The sequence below is a fragment of the Vicia villosa genome, unplaced genomic scaffold (assembly GCF_029867415.1).
Source record: "Vicia villosa cultivar HV-30 ecotype Madison, WI unplaced genomic scaffold, Vvil1.0 ctg.002711F_1_1, whole genome shotgun sequence".
NCBI classification, from domain to species: domain Eukaryota; kingdom Viridiplantae; phylum Streptophyta; class Magnoliopsida; order Fabales; family Fabaceae; genus Vicia; species Vicia villosa.
In genome coordinates, this window is record NW_026706010.1 from 72,912 (window position 1) to 99,957 (window position 27,046).

At 33.9% G+C, this 27,046-nt stretch overlaps 1 protein-coding gene across 1 annotated transcript; it reads left to right on the top strand.

Annotated features, from left to right (window-relative positions):
* Positions 1-15,246: 15,246 nt before the first annotated feature.
* Positions 15,247-16,792, top strand: LOC131639621 (protein neprosin-like). The gene is made up of 7 exons (XM_058910106.1): positions 15,247-15,393; positions 15,490-15,576; positions 15,659-15,850; positions 15,961-16,125; positions 16,240-16,293; positions 16,482-16,628; positions 16,751-16,792. The coding sequence occupies exons 1-7, from the start codon at positions 15,247-15,249 to the stop codon at positions 16,790-16,792; spliced, it is 834 nt and encodes a 277-aa protein (XP_058766089.1).
* Positions 16,793-27,046: the final 10,254 nt, after the last annotated feature.

Consider the following 27,046-nt stretch of genomic DNA (forward strand, 5'->3'; position numbering starts at 1 on the left):
TTCAATCAGCCTTGTACTCTAAGGACTTGAATGAACGAAAGGAGCATAAACCTTCGACTGTTGGCGAAGGTTTGGCCGTTAAAGGAAAACTCTTACGAAAGGATGGTAAGTTCGACAAGAAGAAAGGCAAAAGCCAGTCGAAGACTTACAGTGGCGAAGCATCTGGCATTCGGTGCTACCATTGTAAGAAGGAGGGTCACACAAGAAAGGTGTGCCCTGAACGCCTGAAATATCATGGAGGTAAGGATAATGGCAACGCTGCCATTGTTCAAGATGATTTCGAATCATCTGATGTTCTTGTGGTTTCAAGCAGTGACTCTAAGAAGGAGTGGATTATGGATTCAGGTTGCACTTGGCACATGACTCCAAACAAAGACTTGTTCGAGGAATTATGTGATCAAGATGGTGGATCAGTATTGCTGGGAAACAACAAGGCTTGCAAGATTGCAGGTGTTGGATCTGTGAGATTCAAGCTCCATGATGAGTCAATAAGGTTGTTGACTGAAGTCAGGTATGTTCCTGATTTGAAGAGAAATTTGCTTTCTCTTGGTGAATTCGACAAGAAAGGATATGTTTTCCAAGGAGAGAAAAGTATCCTAAGAGTCATGAAGGGGTCGAAGGAAGTCTTGAGAGGCGTGAAGAAACAAGGTTTATATACCCTTGAGGCTGAAGTTGTAAGTGGTTCGACAAATGTTGTATCCACGAAACCTTTGTCGAAGACAGAAATCTGGCACATGAGATTGGGCCATGTCAGTGAAAGGGGTCTGGTCGAATTAGGGAAACAAAATCTGCTTGGTGGAGACAAAGTCGAAAAGCTGAAGTTTTGTGAACCCTGTGTACTTGGAAAATCTTGCAGAGTAAAGTTCAACAAAGGCAAACAAAGAACACATGGATCCCTTGATTACATCCATGCTGATCTTTGGGGGCCTGCAAGGTGTCCATCACATTCAGGAGCAAGGTATTTTCTATCCATAGTAGATGATTATTCCAGAAAATTATGGGTATTCATCCAGAAGACTAAGGATGAAACTTTTGAGAATTTCAAAAGTTGGAAGACTCTGGTTGAAAATCAGACTGGCAGAAAGGTCAAGAGGTTGAGAACCGACAATGGCCTTGAATTTTGCAATGAGGCATTCGACAGTTTTTGTGCTGCCTTTGGTATTGCAAGGCACAGAACTACTGCAGGTACTCCACAGCAAAATGGTTTGGCTGAAAGATTTAATCGAACTATTTTGGAGAGAGTCAGATGCATGTTGACTAGTGCGGGGTTAAAGAAGGTGTTCTGGGCTGAGGCTGTTTCGACAGCAACATATCTGATAAATAGATGTCCTTCGACAGCGTTAGATATGAAGACACCTGAAGAAGTTTGGTCGGGACATCCACCAGATCTCGACAAACTGAGAGTATTTGGCTGCGTAGCCTATGCTCTCATTAGGCAAGACAAGGTCGAACCTAGAGCTCTGAAATGCATGTTCATGGGATACCCAGAAGGAGTCAAAGCTTATAGGCTATGGTGCCTAGAGCCAGGTCACAGGAGGTGTATCACCAGTCGAGATGTTGTTTTCAATGAAGCTGAAATGGCTTTTAAGAAAACTGATGATGTTGGTCGAAGTACAAAAACATCTGACGAAGAGCTGGAACAGGTAGAGATTCCTGTTGAGGTGGAGCATGTTGATGCTGAATTGCATATCCCAGATGAAGTCGAAGAAGAAGCAGAAGATGCTGAAGTTGAGGAAACTGACGATGACTACCTATTGTCGAGAGATAGGTCGAGAAGAGTCATCAAGCCACCTCAAAGACTTGGATATGCAGATCTTATAGCTTATGCCTTAATCTCTGCAAGTGAGGTTCTAGACGAAGAACCTAGAGATTATAAGGGAGTTATGAGGAGTCAAAATAAGACTGAATGGCTGAAGGCCATGGATGATGAGATGAAATCTCTTCATGATAATTACACTTGGGAACTGATCAAGAAACCTGCTGGGGCAAGGTTAGTCAGCTGTAAATGGATTTTCAAAGTTAAGGAAGGAATCGAAGGAGTGACGTCGAAAAGATACAAGGCAAGGCTGGTCGCAAGGGGTTTCACTCAGAAAGAAGGTGTCGACTTCAATGATGTGTTCTCTCCTGTTGTGAAGCATAGGTCCATTCGAATGTTGCTTGCCATGGTGGCACAGTTCAATCTTGAACTGGAACAGATGGATGTGAAGACTGCGTTCTTGTATGGTGATCTAGATGAAACGATCCTGATGAGGCAACCTGAAGGGTATGTCGAAAAGGGGAAGGAAGATTATGTGTGCAAGTTAAAGAGATCTTTGTATGGGCTGAAACAATCTCCTCGATAGTGGAATAGGAGATTCGACAAGTTCATGGCACGCATAAGTTTCATTAGAAGTCAGTTCGACCACTGCGTTTACTTCAGATTTCGACCTGGTAATTCATTTGTTATTTTGTTGCTTTATGTGGATGATATTCTCATAGCAAGCAACAGTGTTGAAGATGTGATGAGGGTGAAGGCTGAACTCAATAAGGAGTTCGATATGAAGGATCTGGGAGCTGCTTCCAGGATTCTTGGAATTGACATTCGAAGAGATAGAAAGAAGTCGAAGTTATGCCTATCTCAAGAGGCATATCTACGGAAGACTCTTGAAAAGTATGGTATGTCGAATTCGAAGCCAGTTGTGACTCCAACAAACCCTCAATTCAAGCTGAGTATTGATCAGTGTCCCAGTACTGATGTCGAAAGAGCCTATATGAATAACATCCCATATGCTAATATAGTCGGCTCTTTGATGTATGCTATGGTCTGTACTAGACCCGACATAGCATACGCAGTAAGTCTTGTAAGCAGGTACATGGCGAATCCTGGAAAGGCTCACTGGCAAGCATTGAAGTGGATTTTAAGGTACATAAATGGGTCTCTGAATAGAGTCCTAATTTATGGTGGAGCCTTGGGTGAAAATAGTAAAGCAGTAATAGAAGGATATGTCGACTCTGATTATGCAGGTTGTATGGATTCCAGAAAATCTATTTCTGGATATGTTTTCACTATGTTTGGCACTGCAATTAGTTGGAAAGCAACACTTCAGAAGGTTGTTGCTCTATCAACCACTGAAGCGGAGTATATTGCCCTAACTGAAGCTGTGAAAGAAGCATTGTGGCTTGAAGGTTTTGCGAAGGAGCTGAAACTTCAAGGTCGAGGTATCACTGTTAAATGTGATAGTCAAAGTGCAATACACCTGTCGAAGAATTCAGCCTATCATGAGCGAACTAAGCACATTGATGTGAGGCTGCATTTCGTCAGAGGAGTAATCGAGCGTGGAGAAGTCCAAGTGCTGAAGGTTTCGACTGAAGACAATGCTGCTGATATGATCACCAAGACATTGCCGAGTTGCAAGTTTTTCCACTGTATGCAGTTGATAAAGCTGCATGAAGAAAGCTAGTTTGTTCCTTGACGTTGTAGAGTTAGGTCCAAGGTGGAGATTTGTGAGATATTGGATCGAACTCTAGTATTGTCGAATGGTAGCTTCTTGGTTCGACAGTTCGACAGAGTTAAGCATGAAGTCGAAGGATTGTTCACATGCTGGTGTCGAAGTGTGCATGCTGTAGTCGAAGATGGGTCTAGCATGCAGATGTCGAAGATGCTAGAGTTGTTAGCATGTTAAATTAGGTTTTAGTGTTTAAACCCTAATTTGTTAAGTTAGCTTGTGTATTAAGTTGGCTTGTGTAATGGGCCTTGCTGAAAAAGCCCATTAGTTAGTATGTTAGGTTTTATTATAAATAGCATACTAGTCTCTCATCATTGCTAAGCTGCAAATCCTAATTTAGGGTGAGAGAGGTTATTTGTTATTCTTGTAAACTTGTAATCTTGTTTTAAGAGAAAGTGAAAGAATAGCAGTTATAACCAATTCTTGTGTTCTTCTTCTCCTCCCTAATTCCCTATTATACTTTGTTCTTGGTATTCAATTCACAACATAAGGTGTTACAAATAGTGTTGTCGGTTTACATTAACAATTATCTATGTAATATTTTATTATTTATGTATGTCATAACAGTTATCGATGTTAAACTTTAGGGTTAAATAAGTTTTTAGTCCCTATAAATATAGAAGAATTCAATTTTAGTTCCTCTAAATTTTTCTTTCAAATTTAGTCCATCCCTACAAATGACCCCCTAAATTTTTCCATCCCTAAATTTAGTCTCTCCCATTAGTTTCCACTAATAAAAGCTTACGTGTCACGCCATGTGGAAGATAGTTTGGCAAAAATTAAAAATGATTGAGATTGTGGGGGTTTTAACCTCCTCTAAGAAAACCCAGAAAAAATGAAGAAAGATATTGGTTGTGAACTTTTGTCCAACACATTGCGAACAAGTTGCAAACTAAACAATGTCACATCCTTTCTGTTGCATCTCTTTAGTTTCTTTTAAGATATTGGTTCATTTTTGTTCTATCATAATGTACAAGCTAATTTGATATATATCCGTTAATATGCAGATTGAGTGGTCCATTATTGAGAGTTTTATAGACGGAGCAGAGCTTGTATGACAATTAGAGTTTATCTCTTGAAACGGCATAGTGAAAGATGCCGATATTTATGTATTAAAAAATGGAAATCAAAGTGTGGTTATCTCATAATTGAATGTTTAGGGAGAATGAAGAAAACAAAGTTTAGCCATATGGAAAACAAAAACATAATATAGCTAAATAGAATCTGGAAAGCCATACATTTATTTAGATAATTTGAATGTAATGTGTGGAGGAAATAATTTGATTTTACGTTTTATTTTTCTCTTTTTATTAAAGAAATAATCTTATTTATGTCAATTTGTCAAGTATTACATTAATTCAATGAATCAAGCCAAGAGATTACGGTCTCACATGGAACTTCAACTTTTTCAACCTACAGATTCCTTCATCCATAACCAATTTCTTCATATATATGTCAAATGTGGAAAACTCTCATATGCTCAGCAACTGTTTGATAAAATGCCTAAGAGGGATATTTATTCTTGAAATACATTGCTTTCTGCTTATGCCTAGGTGGGTTTGGTTGAGGATTTGTTAGGATGCAAAATGCTAACCCTTAATAGGCTTACAAAACTAAGGAGAAACAAGTAAACAAACAAACTAAGAAAATAGAATTAAAAGATAACTTTGATTTCATTGATTCATTTTCAAGTGTCAAAGACAATATATATATATATATATATATATATATATATATATATATATATATATATATATATATATATATATATATATATATATATATATATATATATATATATATATATATATATATATATATATATATATATAATACTAATGGATAATACTCTAAAGACCCATACTAATTAAATCCCTATTCAACACATTTAAAGATCCTAAGAACATTCTAGAGTTATTACAAAAACAACAACTAATATAAACTATTAAATACTATATTAACTCTCTATCATTGTCGCCCGGTTCACATTGAACCTTGTCCTCAAGGTTCTAGATTTGGATAATAATAGAGATTGCAATATGATTTTCGCTTTTATCAGTAACTCTACCAATCACTTTTGCTTTGAACTTTAGTGAATTAAGTGTATCGATGTGCGGTTTAGAATCCGGAGGTTTTGGTGGGGGTGGCGGAATGAAGTTTTCTATTTTGCTTTTAAGAGCATCAAGGAACTTGTTAATATAAGGATTGGATGTATCTAGCTGATAGAAATAGTTGTTGTGAACCAATTCTTTATTAATTGAGAGTGCTTCTAATTTGATGATAAAGCTAGTTTGATGCACATTCACACCTTCTTCTCCATAGTGAAACTAAATAACCACTGATTCTTTTCCAGAACCTTCAACACAAACAAACTTGATTCCATCACACCTACTTTTGCTTATATTCCTTCCCCCTAATTGCCGCAGCTTGGAATCTTCAGCCTCATCCTCGGAATCCTTAGCCTCTTCCACCATTATCTCCAATTCAAAACTAGTCTTGTTATATTTGTCTTCAGGAAGAAGCACCCAATTTGAATATTTAGCAGCTGCAGTGTTCCTCCCATAGCCCCCAACATCCAAATGTTCGCCATTTTCGCGGATACCGAATTGAGGAGGAACATAAGTGTCAATATGCACATGTACATCAAAAAGTTTATTTATATCATCCTCATGTACGGTCTCGTATACGTTGAGTTCCTTAGGCATTGGATTACCATTCACATCCTGACTTTGCAGCTCAGGGACAATCATAAATTCAAAAAAAAATTTGAACATTTATAAGATCTGGAGAAATATATCTGGTTTCATCCTTCTTGGTTGAAATAGAGACTACCAAGTATATTGCACAAGCCTTGTCCTTCCAATTCCTTGCCGGGTTCGCAGCCAAGGAACTTAACAAACTCTGTATTTGCCCAGAAATGATGTTTCTTACAGCATCTCCATAATGTGTGGCAATTCCCTTAAGTAGCAGACCAGCAATCCTCCTGCGTGGATCAACGTGACTGCCTTCCATATCCCTCATAATATACTCAATAAGATTTATCTCAAACAGCTCCTCATCATCTTCCTTCAGCCTCACATTAGGGATCACAATTCCATGAAAAATCTGCGGTATAATCCAATCGGCAGCAAACAAATTGTGGTGAACACTGGTGCTAATTGTGGTAAAAAACATGATAGTTGTGATGGCAAGTTGATCACGACTAGTCGACTATGATACATTCCCCAACACAGTCCACACAACAAGTTTCAAATCATTCAAGAACCCCTTAAACTCCTCCTCATACTTTTCCATATAATGATTAATATTATCACAATCATAAGCCCTAAGTTCATCCACAAGAGCAAGATTTTTCAAACACTCACACCCCAAATCATCAGAGCCAACAACAAACACTTGAGAATCCTCTAATTTTTTTTTGTAACTTCCGTCCAAAAACTGAAATTTGTGCATCATAATGACTATTAACTGGTCTGAAATCATCAGAGTCCCGTGGTTCAAAAGGAAGTGATTCCATAGAATCAAAAAATTGACAAAGTGGATGAAACTTCCCAGAGCATGCTTTGACAACCTCTTGTCCAACAATTCCACCAAACATGGCAGCCATAGGGTTTAGTACAGCCTTAGTCTCAAACGCAAATTGTTGCAAAAGTTTTGGATTTATATCATCTATTTTCTCATCACCTGAGATGTCATTCATATGACTAGTAATGGCTATAAGCTTTTGAGCATCATCCTTTACACCAGGAACAGGGAAGCTGCCTAGCTCAGAAATGAACCTATAAGCAAAACAGTCTTCACTGCCACTGACAATAAGTCTTTATGCATGTGAATCAATTGAATAAACAATTGCAGTATGACCTACCATCTCCATTTTTGTTATTTCTCGACCATTCATAAAAACCTGTATGTTTCCATTGCTAACATCAGGCTAAATGAGACTTGCGGTATCCAGATGAGCACTAAGTATACTGGAATGCTTATGTCCTTCCTTCCCCAAAAATCTAGATACTTTATCATACCAATACTTTCCTGGCTTAAGCTTCTTTGAAGGATTTGGACAGTTTTGCAAGATAAACAGTTCTTCATAAGAAAGAGGCTTACCATTCACACACATGCATTCGGGTATGATTCCCAAATGAGGAACAACACCATGTGAAGATCGAAATCCTAGTGTCCCACAAAATCCAGCAGGTACTCTCACGCCTCTAGAAGTATCAACGCCCATAGAGAAATCAACAAAATTAGCAGCAAAACCTACTACAACACCACTAGAGGAGTCAACCGGTACACGATTAGGAACAACAGGATTTGTGGGTGTTCCGAAATGCGGATTTTCGCCACTAATTCCATAAGCCAATTTGCCAAAAACTGTAGTTCCAACACAAGTAGCATCGGATTCAATGAGAGCAGAAACAACAGGAGATGTAGAAGAAGCATTCCTTCGAACAAATGGATGATGATGGTCGAGATTCGACAAAGTCGAAGGGATCAATGCGCAAATCGGTTTTGTCGATGATTGAGGAGTCTTAACGACGAGAGCTTCAATTTCCTGGTCGAGATTTCTCAGTTGGTCAAGGGTGAAATCGGAGTTCCAATTTTTCGCAAACGAAGAACCGAAATTGGGGGAAGAATCAGGGACTGAACAAATCGGTTGAAGACCGTATCTAGGAACGCTGAAATCGTTGGTGGAAGGAGCGGGAGATCCATGAGAGAGACTCAGATCCATTATCTGGTTGTCCATCAACGACGACGTTGCCATTGATGTTGTGGCCATCGATGATATCAGAGGTCTTTGAGACCAGTGTGGCAAAAGATTTTTGGTGGGTTTTGATATGGGGCAAGAATAGGGTGCGGATTTGGTGATGGGAGAGAGGAGAAATCGTGATCGGAACGGAACTCGAAGGTGAAGACATGGTGGAGGCTTGAAACGGCCATTTTTGCGGTCGTTTTGGGGTCTGGTGAGGTGTGTTGATGTTAGGTTTTTCCCTACGCCTAGTCTCACTGACGAAATGAAATGTTGACTTTGTGGTTTTTGTGAACTTTTTTTTGAGTTTTTCTTAAAAGAGGGAGGAGTGACTTGGAGATTCTTACCAAAATCTCTTCTATTTTTAGAACGAGTTTGATATTGATGACAAGATGTGTTTGTTGGTTAGAGTTGTTGATGATAAGTATTGTAGTCATATGAATAAGGAGATGATGAGTAGGTTGAATATGGGTTAGGGTTAGGTGGATGTGGTGAATATCCATGATTTGGATACAAATTTGGTGATGATGATCCAACACAAGAGTAGCATGATGTAAAAAGTTCCCATGGAAAAGATGGAAATGAAGGTGTGGTAGAGAATGTAAAGGAGAGGTTTGTGGGATAGGTAGGAGGAATACTCCATGAATGTTATGAATGTGTATGAAAATGATAATCCATAGGAGGATTTGAGTACATGATGAAAGCACCAATTGTTAGGATGCAAAATGCTAACCCTAACAAGGCTTACAAAACTAAGGAGAAACAAGTAAACAAACTAAGAAAATAGAATTAAAAGATAACTTTGATTTCATTGATTCATTTTCAAGTGTCAAAGACACTATATATATATATATATATATATATATATATATATATATATATATATATATATATATATATATATATATATATATATATATATATATATATATATATATATATTTATAATAGTAATAATGGATAATACTCTAAAGGCCCATACTAATTAAATCTCAATTCAACACATTTAAAGATCCTAAGAACATTCTAGAGTTATTACAAAAACAACAACTAATATATAATACTAAATACTATATTAACTCTCTATCAGGATTTGAATGCAGTCTTTGATCAAATGTTGTATCGGGTTTCAGCGTACTCAGTCTTTGCAAGTTATCCGCTTTCGAGTAAAGCATTGAATTTTTTTGTGAGAATGCAAGAAGACGGGTTCATGGGAGAGTTGTGGTTGGTGAGTTTGAGAAAATTACTTTTGTTTGGAACGTTGTGACTGATTTGTATGCCAAGTGTGGCGATATTGATAGGGCTCACTGGTTGTTTAATATTGATACTATCCTTTGCAAAAAGCAATACCATTTTTAAAACAGAAAACTAAGTATATCTAATTACTGACTTATAAACTTTTTAATATAATTTCTATTTGGAATTATCCTATTGGTGTTACATAGTTAAAGTCTAATCAGTTTTATATTTGCCTTCATTATGCAGAAACCATTATTCTTATCTCCTCTTAAAGTAAAAGCAAAAGTCATTTGGCTTTTGTTGACCTTGATGAAAAAATTGGCAGCAGCACTATTATATATGATGATTTCTTTGCTTGTTTTTGTAATGGTTTATTTTCTCTTAAAATAGTAGAAATGAATTAGAAGCATCAACAAATAGTAGATAGTAGTAATTATAATGGACGAACATCAACTTGAATTTTCAACATCGGGTCATCTAATACGTGTAAAATGGAATAGCAAATATAGAAATTCAAAAGTTTAAACAGTCAGACAGTTGGAGGTCCACCATCACCTTCCCATATCTCAATTCATAAGAGCCGCACTAGAAAGAGTTATTTTCAACTGACTCTTTCTAACCCAAGACAAACACCGACTCGAATTTTCAACATCAAATCTTCCACAACGTGTAAAAGAAACTAGCAAACATAGAAATTTAAAAATTTAACTATTAGAGGTCCACAATCACCTTGCGAAATCACAGTTCATAAGAGATTTAAGGAAATGGTCATTCTCAACTGACTCTTTCCTAGACTAGACAAACACTGACATGAATTTTCAATGATGGGTTATCCATAACGTGTAAAACAGACTAACAAAAATGCCAATTCAAAACTTTAACCAATCAGACACTTTAAGGTCCATCATTTCCTTACCAGATCATAATTCACAACTGTCATACTAGAAATGGTCTTTCTAAATTGTCTTTTTTCAACCCTAGACCAACATCGACACATTTTCAACATTGGGTCGTCCAGAAAGTGTAAAACGGAGTAAGAAACATAGAAATTCAAAATTTTAAACAATCAGAATTCTAAAATTCCACCATCATATTTCTAAATCATAATTCACAAGTGTCATATTAAAAAGAGCCCTTATCAACAGACACTTTCCAACCTTGGACGAACACCAACTCAAATTTTTAACATCAGACTGTACACAACAAGTAAAATGTACTAAGAAACATAAAAATTCAAAACTTTAAATAATCATATTCTCAAAGGTTCACCATCACCTTCCCACATCGCACTTTACAATTGTCACACTAGAAAATGCCATTCTCAACAGTCTCCTTCCAAACCTAGACAAACACTGGATCACATTTTCAACAATAGACCGTCCACAACTTGCAAAGTGGACTCACAAAAATAAATTCAAAGATTTTAAAAATCAAACTCCCGAATTTTTACCATCACAGTAGAAAAGGTCCTTCTCAATAATCTATTTTCAACCTTGGACAAACACCAACTCAAATTTTCAACATCGGGTCGTCCACAATATGTAAAACAAACTAACAAACATAAAAATTCAAAAGTTTAAACAATCAGACTCTTGGAGGTCCACAATCACCTTTCCAAATCACAATTCAGAAGTGTCACACTAGAAAGCTTCCTTCTCAATTGACTCTTTCCAACCTGGACGAACACCGACTCAAATTTTCAACATTAGACCATCCACAACGTGTAAAATGGAATAACAAACATAAAAATTTCAAATTTTAAACAACCTAACTCTCAGAGGTCTATCATCACCTTCCCATATCACAATTCACAACTTTCACACTATAAAGGTTACTTCTCAATTGTGTCATTCCAACCTTGTACAAACACTGAGTCACATTTTCAACATCGAACCATCCATAATGTGTAAACCAGAATAACAGACATAGAAATTCAAACATTTAAACAGCCAGACTCTTGAAGGTCCACCATTGTAACACTCTAAAAATCTTGCGCTTATTATTATAAGATAAAGCATACTTAAATCACATAATAAAATAACTTTACCAAATAAAGGAAAGTATGTGTTCGCCCCGCTCAGATTGGAGCAACGTAATTTTTAAAAATACCAAACAAAAAATAAAAGAAGAACAGTATTGCGCCATATTCCATTCTAAGCAACTACTCAATTACCTACTTATCTATACTTCAAAGAGTAGCCCAGACCACAACGATAACAAAGGGGTGAGAAATCACATTAATAAAGTAAGTGGCACATACTTCAAGATAGAGTATTAACACATACATATTCTACAAATAATTGCATACAACATTGTACGATACATTCTCATACTGAACTCAACAATCACACATAAACATATATTATGCATACAATACATTCATGTAATGTAACTTAACTATGCAACTCGATGCATATGCATGTGGTATCAACTCAACATTTTGTTCTCTCAAGAACCGGGTCCCTTCTCTAAACCCATGAGCCCAGTCTCTGAACTCCAAGCCACCTCTCTAAGTTTGGGACAAGCCACTAGTCCCCTCTCTGAACTAACGAACATGCCTCTTGACCCAACTCGAATGATGCATGATCATATCATCAAAACCAATGCGTTAAGACTTCTCTATGATCCTAATATATTGTACTAACAACTCTTGTAATTCCTCTATTTCCCATTTTAATTAAATAAATCACAATAAACTAAATTAACTATCACCACATAATAATTAAACAAATTAAACATGTACTAAATATAAGAGTTTATAAAACATATTGATGTACTAAATATTGCTTAAGTGGATTGAAAATTAGGCATATTGCTGAAACTAAATTTAGACTCAAAAGTCAAAATTGGGCTTTCGATATTTTAGTTAGTTAATTTTTATAAAATTTAATTAAAATTATTATTAATTTATTTTATAAAAAAAAGTTAAATACAGTATAAACTCTTTAAATTAATAATATGAGGATCGGAGATATTTATTAATTTAGAGAGTTATTAATTTATTGATAAATTAATAATTATTAATTTAAAGAGTTTTTAAGTAATTATATTTAACATACCAAACAAAAACGCAAATTTGTCTATGTCTCTTAGAATTACGTTGCAGCGAACCTTGAGACTCAACATAAATTAGTAACTATTGTGTTCATATACATTGGAAATCAATAATGACTTTTGAAATTCGATAAATGTAAATAAAATGAACAAATGTGTTCAATGTATTCTTAAAGGAAAACAAACAATTATTGAATCATATTTCAATAGCGTGTAATTTTTTTCCAATTTCTATGAATTATTAATTTATGATTTTCTTGGGACCAAAAATTATAAAGGGATCTCTCGAAAAATTATTATCTTATTATTTTATCGAGTTTTTTAATTTGTTACATTGGCCTAAGTCGCGACCGGACAAATTTATTATTTTATGTTGGTGATTTTAGTATCATAAATGTATTTTGGTAGTAATGTGATTTACTATAGGCCGGTGCAATTATGCGTTAAGTTTGAAACGAGTTAGGGTAGTGCAGAGTGCACACTCGTCGAGCCAAACGTGTAATTGAATACGAATAATTGAAACGGGATTCCAAAGGGCGTATCCCCTGGCGGGGTGCGGGGCAGCTCCCCGTCGGGGTCCAAGGGGCAGCGCCCCGTTGGAAATTTTTTCCCAACGGTTGTACCCTTTCCTAACAGACATGACCGTTTTTTATGAACAGGTGTGTCTTTTCGCTTTCTGTTATTGATCTCCTATATAAGGAGTCATTTGGCCTCAATTTTGGTACACAAAAATAATACTTCCTCTTTACATTCCTGATTTGTTCTCTATTGTCAGAAACAGATTGCTCTTCGAGAATTATCCCCACAAAGATTTCGTGAACCCGTGCAAGAATAGGGCCGAAATACTTTGTTCGAAAAGTGTACGTACACGATTCTTCGAATTTATCTAGGATTATCATACCGAATTTCTAACATTTTAGAGAGTTTATTAATTTACCGAGTATTAATATAAAGAGTTTCTACTGTAATAAACTAGCTTAGTCATCACTGCCATTTAATTATATTTTAATTAATTAATTATTATAAAACTTAATTAAAATTATTTATTAATTCATTTTATAAAAATTGTTAAATAATAAACTAACTTAGTGATCCATTTAATTAAAAATAATTTTTATATCCCAATTATCCTTGTAAAAGTCAAGAAATCTCAAAAGAAATAAAATTGAAGGATAAAAAAACTGAATTTTAAAATAGGAATACCAAAAAGTTAAAACAGTACCTAAATAAAAAATTAAAAAAATCCATGTAAACCTAATTAATCTATTTAATAATAGGCTTGAGTTGGGAGGCCATATCCACCATTTTTTATTTCTCGATAAATATAGAAAAAACATTATTTAATATATTCATATACAATGAATATTTAATTATTTATGCATATTTTATAACTGTAAAAATCCTGTACCTTTCGTGGGTGTGACTGTGATATGAGCTGTTGAACAGAAAGGTGTGTGATAGGAAGACACAGTTATGATTTTTGTATATAAGTTTGATTCCAACCGTAAAGTGTAACAAGATCATGATTTATTTTAAGACAAAAAAAGATATATTGGACTCAATTGTATTTAAATTTTTGTCTTTTGGTAATAGTTAAAACTTGTAAATTCTCTTTCACAATTAATTAATAAATAGTTACGAAAATATTTTAAATAAAAAGATAATTATTATTGGAAAAATAATAAAATTTATTACTAATTTTTAGTATATGTATAAAAGTGAAAAAGATAAAACTTAAAAAGAAATGAAAATAAAAGGAATAATAATTTAATTAAAGAAATAGAATTACTCCTTAAATAAAATCAACTTCTACTCCAAACAAGCATATCAATGTGCTTGTTTTTAAAAATAAATAAGATACGACCATTTATTAATTATTTAATAAAATGGATTTTTAATTTAATAAAATGGAGTTTTATGAAGAAAAAAAATTAATTAAAATAAATTCAAATTTAACATCTAATAGAATAATAGAATAAGGTTGGTGTGTCAAAGCGAAAAAATAAAAAACAAAACTAAAATCTTCTTTAATGAAGATAATGACGTGGAATACCAAAAAAGAAAAGAAAAAGAGTGCTTTCTAAATTTGATTTTTTTTTTTCAAATAACTAAGTTTTTGATATAAAACATTCAAATATTCTTTTGTTCTTGCCAAACAAACTCTAAGTTATCACTTTACTCATATTGAGTGCCAACATTGTTATTAGATGACATTCTATCATAGCTATAAAAAAATAGACAGTAAAAATATTTAAGCATAATAATCAACATAATTGAAAATATACCAATCAAAATTTATAATTCATTAATATTCATGAACTTAAACATTTTATTCAAACTCTTGAGTTTAAACATTCATGGATTTAAAACTATTTCAATGAACTTAGACAAGTTATTCAAATTGATTTTAAATATCATTACTATTTTTCTTATTATCTAAAAAAAGTGACTTTTTTAATTGAAAATCTTATCCATCCGATCTACATATAGACAAAATATATGAGATGATCAATAAATTAACAAAAATCAAATTTTGATATAATTGGGAGATATATTGCCAGCATAACATTAATATTCTTTTCTATTCTACGTCTATGGTCTATGGTCTACGTCTATATTCTTTTCATTTATTTTTTCCATATTTAATTACCTAAGGAGTATAAAACGAAAAGAAGACTAAACAATGATTCATCAAATCATTTATATTCGGTAAAGATAAAGATGATGAATGTACTATTCATTTTCATGTGTTCGGTATCCTTTGTTACTAGCCATCAATTTGATAATAAGCAAAACACATTGAAAGAAGATTTAGAAATAGAGAGAGAGCTAAAATTGCTTAATAAGGCTCCTGTCAAGAGTATTTATGTATTTCACTCTCATGTGTAATTATGTTATCTTTTCTTATGGTTAAATTTCACCCCTGCATAGCTAATTTTATTTGTTTGACTATGGTTTTTATAGACAAAATTTGGATACATTATTGATTGCATCGATATTAATAATCAACCAGCTTTTGATCATTCTTTGCTTATGAATCATAAGTTACAGGTATATATTCAATTAATTCTAATGACAAAACTTTGAAGAAATTTGATTTTTCTTTGATTTTTATTTATTTTATTAACTATAGAAAAAACCTAGCTTTCGAACAAAAAAAAGAAAAAATAGTGTGAAGAGTTCATCAACTAAGGCTCTATCCGGTCTTCAAAAAGCTCAATGTCCAACTGGAACGGTTCCTATTAAGAGAACAACAAAGGATGATTTAATTCGAGGAAAATCATATTTTAATAATGGTTTGGTTGGAAATCTTCATGGTAATCATGTAAGTTTTCATTAGTACTTATAAGTTTATTTTTATATATGTATAATTACTTTATAATAGTTTCAACTATAGAGTAACAGAGTAGTTAAACATATATATTTATTTTCTAGTATGCAGAAGTCATCACATTAGAAGATGATGAAAAGAGTTATTATGGAGTTGCTGGAACAAATAGTGTTTATAATTTTAAGGTAAACAAAGATCAATCAAGTTCCTCTGTGATGTTTGTTCGAGATGGACCTGAGAGCATAAATTATATCGGTATGGGATGGCATGTAAGTTTTATTTGATTTGTTAAGTTTTATTTAGTATGGGATGACCTGAGAACATATATATTATAAGTCTTATTTTGTATGATTTGTTAAATTGATGTAATGCATTGATGTCAGGTGGCTCCACAATTATACAACGACGATGAAACTCATTTTTATGTCGTATGGACGGTAAGTATTTTCATTACCTTTTTATTTCTCTTGAACAATTTATTAGAGTTAATAAATTTCTATGCATATAATTTTGAACATATTCAATTATTTTCATGTTTTCTTTTAATATTTATTTTTATTTTAAGTTAATTACAAGAATAAAAGTTTTATTTCTAAACAATATAAGGTGATGTTGAAAAATACAGACAGACAACTTCAAGAATACAGGATGCTTCAATTTACTATGTCCAGGATTTGTTCAAACTAGCCAAACAAATTACCTTGGTGGTCAATTTTCGAATACATCAATCCATGGTGGACCTATTATAGCAATAACAATGTCTATTAGTCAGGTTATTTCTATACCTCTAAATTTTACACTTAATATTTTTCAAACAAGTATTTTTAAGAATTTATAATTAGTTGTTTTATATGCAATGTTTAAAGGCATGTTATGGTATATTCATTTTTGTAGTTTTTTTGGTCTCCAAGAGTAATTTATCAAACTTACTTTTGACCATTAATTCTTCTCAATCTAACGGTTTAAATTAATGAGTATTATTTTCTCTCTCCATATTTAATTGCATATTATATTTAGCAATTAGATTGAGCAAAATTAATGGTCAAGATATGGAGTAACTTAAAGTAAGAATATCCCTTATATATATATATATATATATATATATATATATATATATATATATATATATATATATATATATATATATATATATATATATATATATATATATATATATATATATATATATATATATATATAAAGAGGGATATTCTTACTCCAAGAGTAAGTTATCAAATTTACTTTTGACCATTAATTCTTCTCAATCTAATGGTTTAAATTAATGAGTATTATTTTCTCTCTCCACATTTAATTGCTTATTATTTTTAGCAATTAGATTGAGCAGAATTAATGGTCAAGATGTGGAGTAACTTAAAGTAAGAATATCTCTCCTATATATATATATATATATATATATATATATATATATATATATATATATATATATATATATATATATATATATATATATATATATAAATTTTCCTATTGGTTAAAACATCCAAGATTGGTTATCAACGACCTATCATTAGAGCATCATACATAAGTCACACATCGAAATGCCTAGACAATTCAAAAGGACAAAGGGTACCAAAGGATTGGTTCAGGACCTAATGGTCCAGAAGGAGACTATAACTTGAAGTTCCGCTCGAAAGCATTCTACGCATAAGCATTACTAGTCAGCATAAGCATAGTCGTTGCATGGTTTAAACAAATTCAATGGATTATAAGGAGATAAAATCAGGGGATCATCATACAAGCATTCGCATTAGCATATACATGCTGACTAGCCTACACATATAGGCACTTATCTATACATATGACATTTACATACAGACGGTTCATACGTCGCATTGTATAAACAACAGGATCACATGCATACACACAGTTCATATGCATTTACAAAACAATCTTTTACACAGGTGATCTTGCTAGCACTATAGCAAGTAAATCTTTTATACAGGTACGCTTGTCAGAACCATGGCAGGTAATTCCTTTGGTGTAGGAAAGCTTGTCAGAACCATGACAAGTGATCCTTTTTATACAGATAAGTTTGCTAGAACCATGGAAAATGATCCCTATTGGTGCAGGTAAGCTTGTCAGAAATATGGCAAGTGATCCCTATTGGTGCAAGTAAGCTTGTTAGAACTATGACAAGTGATCCCTATTGGTGCAGGTGAGTTTGCTAGAACTATAGCAAATAATTCCTATTGGTGCAGGTAAGCTTGTCAGAACCATGGAAAGTGATCCCTATTGGTGCAGGTAAGCTTGTCAGAGCTATGACGAGTGATCCCTTTGGTGCAGGTAAGCTTGCTAGAACCATAGCAAGTGACTCATTTATGCAGATAAACTTTTTAGAACCATAACAAGTGATTCCTCTCTCATCCAAGATAACTACGAAGACTTACTAAAACTATAGTAACTGGGTTACACAAACTGCGAAGATTTACTAGAACTATAGTAAGTGAGTTATTTATAGACTGGGAAAGCTTGCTAGCACTACAGCAAGTTGATCATCTTCTACACAACAAACTGTGAGCCTTCGCTATTGATAGCTACGTTTGTTCATCACGTTAGTCCCTCGGCAGTGATCTCCTTCCAATCTTCTCGCTAATTAATATCATCTCCGACAGCAAATAGGGATTTATTTTCCCTGATCACAGATTGTTATACGAAGTCACTAATGCGCTTCAACCAAATAGTGGAGTCCATACATCTCTCGTCCTTTCCATGAACTTTGGTGTAGGTAACCTAGTGTGGCAAGTGAATTATTTTACAAAAGGGTCTTACGACAAGGATCTATAAAGGGTTTTTCAAAGGGTTCCTCAATTGGGTTTATTCATCACGTTAGTCCCTCGGTAGTGATCTCTTTCAAAACTACAAAGGGTTTTACAAAGGGTTTTACAAAAGGGTTTTACGATAAGGATCTACAACGGGTTTTACAAAAGGTTTTACAAAGGGTTTTACGATAAGGATATACAACATAGTTTTACAAAAGGGTTTTACGATAAGGATCTGCAAAGGGTTTACAACAGGGTTTTTCAAAGGGTTGCCCAATCGGGTTTATTCATCATGTTAGTCCCTCGGCAGTGATCTCTTTCAAAACTCCACCGGTAACAAACAAGGGTTCTATTTTTCTTTTCCAAATCTACTTACATACTTCAACTAACATAGCTAATAGTCATGCATCATTCAATTACATACCTCATTCATACATAGTGCATATACATACATTGCTCTCATTTATTTTGAGGAGCTCACTGCATCATACATCATGACATTGCATAAGAATAAGGTTGCCTTTTCAGGCCATGCTATAATCAAAGCACAGGATTCCTTTTGAAAAGCACTTGCTTCACATTAGGATAAGGTATTTTACCTTGGATGGCATCTTTAAGCCCATCTCCTACGAAACTTCTTCCCGACAAGTGCAAATTTTAGGGTATTCAGTATTCAATCCTCTTCTACCTTTAGATCATGATAGGCAGACGTGTCTATCTGACTCTTCAAGTTTAAGAAGATTGAACAGGGGCAGCTGTCATACCCCAAAATTTTCCCGATCAAATCTACGTCTATAAATTCATCAGGGATATTAAAATAAGGGTCATGGGGTTTAACATCTCTATTGTTAAACTCATTCTCTTATAAACCGCTTTGAGTTAAAACAGGGGTGTAATCAACAGATATTTGGGCCAAATCAGTTGACCCAATTTATCCTTAGAAGGTTTGATCTCTTTTACAATAATTAATCAATATTTATTTTATTGTTATAATTTTATTAAAATCATTATTATTTATTAATATTAGGATTTAGTATTATTTTTAAACATTTGAAATAATATTATATGATTATTATTATTTAGATTAAGGTTATTATTATTGTTAGAATTAGGATAATTAGTATTTTATTTTTATTCATGATTAATATTATAATAAGATTATTATCAATTTTGGTTTAGCTTATTTTAGGTTATTAGGTTGATTAGGCAATAGGCCCATTGGTGAGAAAACCCTAATGTTGAACACTATAAAAAGAGGCCACTTTCACGGATCTGGATTCACTGACATTGTAGCGCCAACTACAGAGTGACTTTCAAATTCTTTGGACCATTAGATTAATCTGAAGCTTCACATTATGCCACATGTCTTTAATTAATTTTTAACAAACTGAAACTTAAAGTAACACACCATTGCACAGCACTGCATTTCCCATGTCTATGTTTTGTCACCATCCTCGTTCTGACTATCTTGTATTGACTCTGAGCACCACAATCAGTCTAAAGATAATAGTTGTCTCCTTTTATCGCCCATGATTATGGCCATCAAGGCCACAGTGAATTTGGTGAATACAAAAAATAATTTCATTTGGAATTATCAAATAGAAAAAGTAAATCATCATCTGGATAAACAATCGAGCACCATTCCTTTAAACTATTTAAATTCTAAAAATATCATGATCATTTGAACTTCGAATTGGTTTTGATTAGCCCGTAAATTTGAGCACCGCTTAGTATTTGAGCACCGCTAACTGTAAACTCAAATGGGAATAACTTTCTATTCCCTAAAAAAATGATGAAAAATAATTGGAAATAAGGGGAAGAATTATAGTTCCATCATACTATATATGCAGAAAAGGAGAGAAATGGTGATGAACGAATAACCATGCACATTGCACAAGAGGTAGTGGTGTTGTAGCCTGTAGGTAGTGCTCCTTTTGGCTTGGATGATGGCGGCGTAGGCGAGAATGAAGATGGAAATGCTTTTCTCTTTTTGAATGTCATTTTTTTCATGTTTAAAAAAAAAGACACATGGCACAACATGAAGCTTTACATTAAACAAATAGTCCACATTGATTGAAAGTTACTCTAACATTGCGCAAACGTTAGAGAATCCGTATCCCACTTTCACAAACCCTGACACTGCATAATTTCCAAGTTTTTGTACATATGATACAGTAACAAGCCACACACGAAAAAAGTTCACAATTTCCATCCAAAACCATCATATTTTTCTCAAAACCTCACGAACATAATATACTAACAGTTTCTAAGTTTCTACACACTATACATTATCCCACTAACAATTTAACACAAAGAATCCCCTCTTAAGAAAAATTCATATTTTCCAATCACACTCCCTCCTTCCCATTATATTCTTTTGAAAATCCATCTCCAACGTGTTCCACTCTCCGATTGTACCACTGCATGCGAAATACAAACAATTAAATCATGTTTCTCTTGTAAAGAAGAAGTTTTTGTATTTAAAATCATGTTTCCACTGTAAAAAACAATGAAAAGGTCAAAACAGAGAAACAAACATGATTCTGCTTATTTCTTGTTCTGCTTCTCTTGTATTTGTAACAGCACTCAAGGACGCATACAGAACGAAGGAACTGGACCTTCTCGACCGCAACCGTTCAGCTTCCAAGCGCAACAACAACACCGTCGAAGCTCAACATCCACCCTCTTGCGATATCGTTTCCGATCACCGCTACCGCTGCCTTGTTCTCAACCGCATACACCCACTAGTGAACCGCTTCAAGCTTCATAAATATGAAGCTTCACAAACTAGTACCAAGCACCTTGACAAAACCTGTGACTTATAAGAACGCAGTCTCTATTTCGGTAACTGTTGCCTCTTACTTGTTCTTGATGTTTTATGTTTGTTCTGTTGCTTGACAAATATGATTTGATCGATGATATAGGGTTATGTTTAGAATTTTTATTGTTTGATTTTTGATTTTGAGAAGAATAGAGGTTGTATTTGTTGTTGAAAAGATTAGAAATATTGTTGTTGTTCATGAGAGAATAGAGCATTTGAGGTGAAAGAAGCAGAGAGAATTTGCGAAGCAGTGGATAGGTGAGAGAGACCTTGAGTGATTTGGTTGGGGCGGACAGATTTTCTTAGTTTCCCCAGGGTTTTCTTGGCTTATTGTCACAATTTGGGCCCCATTTGGATCCCAGTCCGAAGCCCATCCGATCTTGGTTCTGCACCATCAGTGTGCAAATACACCCCTTGGAGGCAGATTCAATAATGTTTTTGGGCCTTCATGTACTTTGGGCCAGCGCCCCACCTGCCATCCACATCTCCATTTTTTTTTTCTTTTAGCCCATGTTAATTGGAAAATTTTACTTTGTACCCCTACAATTATACCTATACCCCTACATAAAAAAAATTTGGACCGAAATACCCTTGTATAAATAGTACATATTTAAAAAAAATTCATTTTTTCCTCACATTTCAGAAAAAATTTTGAAACACCCAAAAATATATAAATCGGAACACTTTTTCAAAGTCTTCCGGTTTAGAAAAAACTACACCGGAACACTTAGAAAAAGAGTTCCGGTAATTTTCAGTTGTTTAAAGTTGCATAACACTTATTAAAAGTGGTCCGGTGACTTTTTTTTTATATAAAATTTTAGATTTTACGCAACAGTTTTAAAGAGTTGCCCAAATTGAATGATAAATTAAAAAAGCGTTGCCTAAAGTGTGGTTTGAAGCAAGATTAAGCAATCAGCATAGGCAACGGTTTTATTCTATTGGCCAATACCTTTTGGCAACGGTTTAAAACCGTTGCGTAAAGTTTAGAATTTTTTTAAAAAATTAAACCTCCGGAACAGTTTTAGTAAGTGTTCCGGTATGCATATTTAAATCCCACTTTTAAGTTATCGGAACTCTTTTTATAAGTGTTCCGGTGTGATTTTTTTGAACCGGAAAACTTTGAAAAAGTGTTCCGGTTTATATATTTTTGGGTGTTTTAATTTTTTTTTGAAAATGTGAGGAAAAAATGAAAAAAAATTAAAATATGTATTATTTATAAGAGGGTATTTCGGTCCAAATTTTTTTCGTGTAGGGGTAAGGGTCTAATTGTAGGGGTACAAAGTAAATTTTTCTGTTAATTGTTGGTTTTATTATAACTTTTATTTTAATTCACATGATATAAAAAATCTAAGAAAACATGTCTTATTTCATTTAATTAAATTAATTTATAATTTAGTATTAGGGTTAATTTATTAATCGTTTTGATCGAATTAATCGATCGCGATGATTAATAATCAATTATTTAATTAATTAAATAATATAAACTCAAATAAGGCTTATTTTGCTAAATGGTGTTAACCGATTCTATTGGTTACGATGATTAACATACTTTTATCAATTCATTATTTATTTTGATCAAATCTATTGATCGCGAGGAGTAACGCTAATTAATAATCTAATTAAAATACACCTATTTGGTAATAGTGATAATCGAATCAATCGATTAGAATAATTAGCAATCTTTTATCAATCTGTTATTTATGGTGATTAAATCTATTAATCATCGCGATTAATAGAACATATTAAAATCAGGGTTGTACGCTTTAAAACTGCGATAAGGTAATTCAAAATACCTTGCAAACTACAAATTTCAAAACTACGATAAGGTAATTCAAAATACCTTGCAAACTACAAATTTCAAAACTACGATAAGGTAATTCAAAATACCTTCAAAACAACCTCATACTAAATATAAGGCGTATAACCCTGCCCGAACTACGTAGACTCTGATCCTCCATAAGGAGGTACGTAGGCACTTGGCAACAAGGCGAGTCCCTTTCCTAAAATTCTAATTAGGTTCGAATTTTGTCATTCACCCTATTCATTTCCTTAGCTATTAAACCTTAACATTTTAACCATACACATTCGCCTTAAACTCAAAACCTTAGGAAAGGGTTAAGGGTGTCTAACACCTTCCCTTGACCCGAATATAATAATTTACCCCGAATCTCTTGACTGCGTAGGGTTTCCTATTCGCCCTGGTAGAATAGGTGGCGACTCTAAAGCTAATTTTTTAGGGCAGGTTGCTACAAAAACATAAAATAAATACATCACAATATTCAACAATTAGACGCATTCATTAAAATCATAGTAACAGAAACTTACCAATGAACTGAAAAGGAAAAAGAGATGTAAAAGGGTTTGACACAATGAACTGAAATGGATTGCTGTGAATGAACGGTTACAAATTCGAAAAGGGGAAAACAGAAGGATATGAAGTATTTGAAATGATTGTAAAACAATAAAGTGAAAAACAAACCTCTAAAATTTGAGGAGAGTCAGCGTCTTCTTCATTGTTTTCAATTCATCTCTGAAGCGAGGAAAATCTGAGAACGAAGCCATTAAGTTGACTCGACTCAATATTTCAGTGAAAGTCGTCACCGCGCTTTATTATTTCCAAAGGAAAAGGGAAAAGAATAAATAAAACCCAAAATTTAAAACAAGAAATAGATCTTAGGTACGGGTGTTGATTATACAAGGGGAAGGTTTTAAGCACCCCTCATATATGTGGTACTCTACAAGAACCTTTTTGAAAATATGTGTCGTGTGTGCTAAAAAATGGTTTGTTTGAATTTTAAAATAAGTTCGGCAAGACATTACGTCTTGTGCCTACATACCTCCTCGATGCTATGGAGAAGTCAGAGCTAATGCAGTTCCACTTAAAAGGGAAAACGTTTAAAAATCGAATAAACACTTTATCATTGTCGGAGAGAAATACTCAGCCATTAATCTTAAGCATGAGAACAAATGGATTCTTTACATCACAAATGAAAGAAGGGCTCCAACTCGGATGAAAATCAACGAGTATGCCACTAGCTCTCTCACGTGGAAAAGATCTCATTATATCAATCAATTTCAAAATTGTGGGGTGTAGTACAGTGAACTGACTTTATCGGAATTTCGCGGTAAGCAAGAGTCGCCATCGACTTTTATTTTATCCAAATTAACATAAAGGCTAAAAGAACAGGAAAAAACCTTTTTAAAGAAAACTAAGTATGGGGGTAATTTATACAAAGGGAAGGTGTAAGGCACCCTTTGCATCCGTGGTTATCCATGGGCTCTTAATTGCTTTGCTCTTTGAAACCAAAAGTTTAGAAATGTAGAAGATGAAGAAACAAGGACTTTAGCTCGTAAATGAGCGTAGCCTTGAGAGTGTTTAGTAAAAAAGTAATAAAAAAGATTTAGGCCAGAGCAAGGTAATTAGGGGCAATTACCTGGTTAGATGAAAAATGTTCTCTTTAGCCTTTTAGGGCAATCCATACCATAAGAGGGTAAGGAAGTCCTTTGATTTGGAGGTTAACGGGTCATCGAATTATCGTTCCTCACAAGACTGTCCCATGCCATAGAGAGGCAGGTAGTCTAGGGGAAGGATCAGAATAGCCATTTGTTAGGCAACCAGAGGATACCTCAGCACTTCGTAGGCAACTTCGAGGGACGAAATCATATTAGCGAATCAAAGGCAGCATCATTAGGGACTTATGATCTTTGAATGAACCGAGGGCAACATTGCTGAGGTATCCTCGTATTCGAGGGACTTGGCTTTTCTACATTAAAAAACACAAGGCAACAGGCAACAGGCAACAAGAGGGGTACCATAAAAGGTGCGTGGGTGCAACAATCATGTGATCAGATTCAAAATAAATTATCTTGTAAAATTAATGATTCTAACTCAATTCGAGGTTACCACTCCCTAGGATTACTAACCACGCAGTTAAATAATATACAGTGTTAAGTGCCTTCAAGGCCACACAATACAACCAGGGAACAGTTACATAATCAGCCATGGGGACGGGGAAACAGGGAAATAATAAAACTTCAATAGAGCAGTAGGTCTGACACAAATAATAATTTAAGAGAAATAAATTGAAATAAGTTAGGTTTTAGGGTTACCGAACATTTGAGCTTTGACTGGTTAGTTAACCCTGAAAATTGGAAAAGGAAAAATAAACAACAAAGAGGTGAGTGTATGACCAATTCATTGATATTGAAGATAAAACCATAATTTTAAATTAGAAAGGCAAATAATAAATATTTAAATTAGAAGGTAAAAATAAATATTTAAATGAATAAGAATAAAATCAGGGACTTAGCTTTGATCTGATATGGCTCGTAGTCGGAGGAATCTTTGGTGAACCCTGAAAATGAAGAAGAGAAAAGGTAGAAAACTTTTTGTAACAAATAAAAGGCATTGATATAAGAGGTTCTGAAAAAGGCAAAGGTTTTGAAAATATTCAAGGTAAACTCTGATTTTTAGGGAATGAAGGTTTTATGAGAAAACTTGACACATTAATTAATGGACAACACCTACCTAAAAATTTCTAAGTTAATTACTGATTATATAAACCTAAATTAAATTAAACCTAAATTAATAAAACCTAAATTAACTATTTATTAAAACCCTAATCCTAAGTTTATTAAATTAATTATGTTTAAAATAATAGAAATTATATCTACCTATTTTAATTAATTAAAAGAGATTAAAAATAACCTAATTATTTAACTAAAATCTAACTCTGATTCTTTGTATTTTTATGAGTTTTTATTGGTTAATTTAAAAAATATTTTAAGCAAGTAAATAAAACGAACTAAAATAAAAGGAAAGAGAGAAAGAAATGGGCCTGGAATGCATCAATTGGAGGGAGGTGCATGAATACAATAGGCCCGATGTTGGAAGTTGAAGCCCAAGGCGCCTGATCCCATGTGGCAGCCTTCTGGAGGTCCACTGTAGGGGCTTGTTTTTAGACCTTCAGATCTGGATTCGCTGGAGATCCAATGGTGGTGAGCAAAGGCATATCGCGCGTGCTGATTAGTGAGGAGCACTAGATCTGTGATCAAATAAATGGCAAAAGTAGTGTAGTATGGTGGTGAGCAAAGGCATACAGTGCGTGCTGATTAGTGAGGAGCACTAGATCTGTGATCAAATAAATGGCAAAAGTAGTGTAGTCTGGCCTGGGGATCGAACACAGGCTCCCTTGCATGCTAAGAGCCAAAACACGCCTTCCACTATGCCATTGTTACTTGGTTGTCAATAAAATTACTTGCAATTAATATATGAATAAATAAAATAAAATAAAAATTCAAATAAACTCAACGCGCCAGCACTGTTCTTCTCCTTCATTGAGTTTTCTGAAAACAACACACTTTTGCCCACGGTTCCTATGCGTTGCCATAGGTTCTGCAAACATCAAAACTCAACAATTCAAGTTATAAATTCAAATCAAGTACATGTATCGACTGGAAATCGTCCCCTGAAGCCCATGGTGCCCTTGGTTTTGACTAATTTTTCCTCTAACTTGAATTCCCAATTTGAAGCTATGTAAACCTAGCAATGGTGGATTTTGATTCCTGCAACTAAAATCCAATTAAACT